General features: G+C 34.8%; 1 protein-coding gene across 1 annotated transcript; it reads right to left on the bottom strand.

Annotated features, from left to right (window-relative positions):
• Window positions 1–269: 269 nt before the first annotated feature.
• RID2 (S-adenosyl-L-methionine-dependent methyltransferases superfamily protein) lies at window positions 270–3,689 on the bottom strand. The gene is made up of 10 exons (XM_012981117.2): window positions 3,400–3,689; window positions 3,200–3,324; window positions 3,033–3,108; window positions 2,355–2,438; window positions 2,201–2,256; window positions 1,541–1,597; window positions 1,377–1,426; window positions 1,076–1,228; window positions 846–984; window positions 270–748 (listed from the first exon to the last, which is right to left on the bottom strand). The coding sequence occupies exons 2-10, from the start codon at window positions 3,296–3,298 to the stop codon at window positions 584–586; spliced, it is 879 nt and encodes a 292-aa protein (XP_012836571.2). The 5' UTR covers window positions 3,299–3,324; window positions 3,400–3,689; the 3' UTR covers window positions 270–583.
• Window positions 3,690–4,924: the final 1,235 nt, after the last annotated feature.

Here is a 4,924-nt window from a genome sequence, read left to right as displayed (position 1 = left end):
GTAGGAAGCAAATTGAATTCAATCTGGTCCAAATTAATCGAACATAGGTATACGAAATGAACGAGGCCTATTAGATTGGATCTAAGTTAAATCAGTACTAAGTACCTCGCCTTCTTGATTTGTTCGTTGTGCTAATTCAATTGGATCATATGATCAAATACCTTATCGGCCGAATTTTTTATGTTCCGTAGCAAGGCAAAACTAGAGCAAGAGGATAATGTATTCCATAATGAAGCCATAATATGGATAAATCTGTTTGCCACATAATATGATAATACCACACACTATTAGTATATTTTCAACCACCTACCAAGATTTGCTTTCAAGCTGGCAGCATTGATACATAAATCAATATTACAGAATCACCATCAAATCTGTAAATGTAAAACAAAGGAGAAAGGAAAAAATATTAATCATTAACCAAGAATTGGACATCGAACTAGACTCTGCTTTTCTCCGATTGTTTACGGCAAAATTTGATATAAATTATAACACCAGCTAATATGCAATAGAAACCAAGTATTTTTATGCTTCACCATCTGTAGTTTGAACATCTTCCGGTTTACCAAAAATGGTGACATCATCAAAAGCGATCTTTTCTCTTACGAGCAGTGTACTTTGTATCTAGAGGAACAGCGTTTCCCTTTCTGCGCATTTGGTCTTTCTTTTTGAGAACCCATTCTTTTCCTCTTACCTTTTTGTTCAATTTTTGCTTTTTCCTAGGCCTGTGCCTGTCCGATACAGAAACCTGCGATGCATAACAAACTGATAATTTAGCAACTAGCCACCAAATAAATGTGATTAGTGAGCCGGTTATTATTTTTTGAATAAATAGACAAACTCACCGAGTGATTCTTTTCATCTCCACTGCTGTCGTCTTCGTCGGAACAACTCTCTCCATCTTCACCTTTTGCATTTGGAGTTGTAGTATTTAGTGATGCTTGACCACACGTTAGCACAAGGTACTCTTTCCTCTGCTTAGTACTGTTGATGTGGAAAATTAATTATATAAATCTCTTTTACTCCAAATATTTTTGAAGTATCCAAATATCAAGAGGCATATCTTTAGACATACCTATGTGGAAAATCAACGACAACACCGCCAGAAAAGCCGGAACGCATGGCAAAACCTAGGATAAGTTCACGTTGAGCAACGTTTTCGGGATATACTTGTAGCACTGCCCTTGCTCCCCTTGCCAAGCATCTGTATAATGACCCAAAGAAGGCCCTACAATCATATAATCCTCTAATCAGAACATTGATATAAACCAACAGCCCGATAATAGGAAAAATGTTTTTTTACTCCAATTGAAAAAAAGGAGATTATTCTTTTGCTAAACATAAACAGGGGGGATCGGAAATAAGATATTACATACTTCAATCTCAGACGTGGTTCGTGAGATGATTTGTCAGCATTGCACAGCCACTAGATTGAACACATGAAACAGTAACATGAAAATTAGGACCTAACATAAAATATTATTGACACAAAGTTTGTCATAATCTGAATTCGCTTACTGAAAGAAGTTAATATACGAACCTGAACAGCTGAGATACTTATTGCACCATCAATAACTCCAGGACGAAGCCCTAACCCCTACAGTAGTTCACCCCATACACATGTTATCAATCCCCATTAGAGATAGTTGTTAAAAACAGGATAATAACTCATTAAACTATACACTCTCGGTAGAATCGCATAACATACAATTAACAAGTTTAGAACAATTAATTGTCAAATTATCGGCATGCTACTTTTAGTTGTAGAAAACTCAAATCTTATCCCAATACCATCAAAATCGTGTATTCACGAGAAATGGAGAGTTCTTGAGCTTTTCTAGGTTATAGATATTGGAAATACATGAGCAGCTTTTTCAACTACCATTATATTTGTTAGTCTAATACATTAACTACAAGGAAAGAGATTAAAAAAAAATCACCATCATTTACTTTATTCTTTATAGATATTTGAAGGATCAAAACAGAGGGTTATTAATTATACTATTAATAAAAAACTAAAATTTTTAATTTTGGTTTTTTTTTTCTTTTCTTTTTGGTGCAGGAACATCCAACATTGTCTAGCAACTCAAACGTCATTTCCTTTTCATGATCCATGGAGAAAAACGTAAGATTTAGGTTTCGGCAGAACTACCCCTAAAACTATATATACATACGATTAAGGGTTGGTTTGTACTCTCACCTGACCCATGTCACTAAGTATAAGGTCACCCTCGGCTTCACGCTCTAAAGCAACATCTGAATCAATTAAATTAAATTATTTTAAATACATAGAGCTATAAATAACAAGTATAAGCTCAACACAAATTAAACATAAAGACCAATCGGGAGCAAACCAAGCATCGATGGGGATATATCTAAACCAATCCACTGGTGCCCAAATTCGGTCAATGTCTCCCCACTAAGACCTGATCCGCAACCTGAATAACAATAGCTGCAAATTGTTAGGGAAATTCAAATGTGAATAGACAACAATAGCTGCATTGAAATTTCAGTTCACCACCACAATCTTTAATTTTAGACTACCCAAACCAAATCCCAGATGATTTGCATAAACATGTATATTCATAGACACAATTCTCGGTGATAGGTCGTGCAGCAGGATAGTTTTGTTTACATAAAACATAAATGAACAATTCACAAATAAAATAGGAAAAACGAACATCCCTTAAGCCTTGTCTGGTTGCCAAGATAAGATTAGCCAAGATAAAATTAAATAATCTAATAAAACTCAATTGTATAATTGGACCTTTGATGATCCAATAAAAAAACATGCCTAGAAGGCAAGATAAGCCGTGGTAACATAATATTTGCGGGTCGACCCGGTAAGTTATTGGGATACCAAACATCAAACAAAGTCCAACTATTTAGTTAATAATGGCTAATCTTCCCAACCAAAAGAGGCCTTAATATATATTACTTCAAATCATTATTACCATCATACAATTTGTAGGTAACCAAATAAAAAAATGATATCGAAGTTAAATTAACAAAAAAAAAATGTAAAACTTTACCAATATCAAGCAGTAGTCTGGGCACATCATCATCAGGCAAAGCCAAGAGTTCGACTGCTCTCTCAGAAAGTTTCGCCTTCAACATATAGATAAAGCAGCTAAATAATAAATTCCATGTACATTCGGTATAAAAATCGCATCTTTATTTGAAGGTGAAAGCTTTGTACCTGAATGTCAATTATACGAGACGAGGAGGTGTATTTGCGAGCTTCATCGTCGTTGTAGAATATCTCCGGCGGGGCTTGCAGCTCCGGTCGAGAAGTCATCGTCTTTTTTATATCTTTTTTTTTCTCTGTAAGTGGAAGACTATGTAAATTAACCTAGAAGAACGATAATATTTATTGAAATAAGATGGGAATCGACTTACCTCCGACGAAAAGATGTCGCCGCCGGCGAGAGTAAAGACCAGGGAGAAGTGCCGGTTGGAGGAGAGGGAAGTGTGAGACGGAGTGAGCAGATTTCTAGGGTTTCAATTTAAGTGAGGCTATTTTTTACGAAAAGAAATTAGTTAGTATAAATATAAGAATTAACGAACAAAATAAGGATACCCTTTGAACTCCGGGGCATTTTTTTTTTTTTACAATATTTCGTTTTTTTTTTTTTTTTTTTTTTTTTTTTTTTTGAAAATTGGGATGTTTTCGTAAGGATTTCATAAATGCAATAAAGCGTCTCTATAAGGACCGTTGAATTGAGTTAGGATCAACGGCCAGCTCTCCAATTTTGTTCTCTTAATCGGACGGTCACAGATTGATCAAAAGATCGGACGGCCCTTAAAAGGCGTCGTTTTGAACGACGCGCTTTGACCTGTCAGATGGGTTGAACGCGTCAGTTCAAATCGCACGTTTTAAGAACCGTCTGATCCTTCTCAATCCAACGGCCATGATTTCGGCCGAATATATATATATATATCTATATATATATATATATTCCTTAAACAATTGGAATTCACCTCACATTTGCTCCCTTTGCTCCATTCTTCCCAACCGTGAGTTTTTTCTCTCTTTTTTTTTTTTTTTAATTATTATTGTTTAATTGGAAATAAGCTCATTATCCAAACACTCTAAAAATTAATCATAAAAATAAGATGTAACAGCTTATCAGCTCTAAAAACTTCTTATCAGACGTAAGAGCTTATCAGCTGTTTAAAATAAGCTTAGCCAAACACCCTCTTAGAGTGTTTGGATAATGAGTTTATTTCCAGTTTTACTCATTATAAGATCTTAAATAAAAAGGTGGGGTAGAGGTACTTATTTAAAAAGATCTTATTTTGTCCCCAATAGCTTATTTAAAAAAAATTAAGATCTTTTTTTAAAAATTTACCAAACACTTTGGAAGAACTTATAAGCTCTAAAACATCTTATAAGCTCATTTTAACATCTTATAAGCTTAGTCAAACACCCTCTTAATTACAAGCCCCTTCCAGCAAGTGAGTTGGAAGGGGGCAGCTCAAGGCAAACTCTCCCCTCCCTTCTCCCCACCCATACCCAACCCACACCCATTCCTCCATTACCCACCTCCATTGGAGGTGGTTTTGTCTCCCCACCCCTACCCACCCCCATCTCCATTGGAGATGGTCTTAGGTTAAACTTTAACTTGTGGAGGATTTAAGAAGGAATGTTTAATTGTGTTTAAATAATTTCTGAAATTTAAATTTTTTTAATGGTTTAAATATGATACGAGTAGAATAATTAGTAGGATAAATAAATTAATTATTAGTAGGATAAATAAATTAATTATTAGTGAGTTAGTGGATAAATTGGTAGAATTAGTCATGGCATTAAAATAGGTGTTATCCTCAACAAGGCTACCAACATTGGAACTTAGGTTCAAATCTTACCTTATGTTACTATTATGTGGTTTTGTTCGTTTATTGTATCTTTTTCAACCAGAGT

The sequence above is a fragment of the Erythranthe guttata genome, chromosome 4 (assembly GCF_056151865.1).
Source record: "Erythranthe guttata isolate IM_541 chromosome 4, IM_541, whole genome shotgun sequence".
In the NCBI taxonomy this organism is placed as follows: Eukaryota; Viridiplantae; Streptophyta; class Magnoliopsida; order Lamiales; family Phrymaceae; genus Erythranthe; species Erythranthe guttata.
Note: the sequence above shows the minus strand (reverse complement) of the source record. Positions and strands in the feature narration are given on the sequence as shown.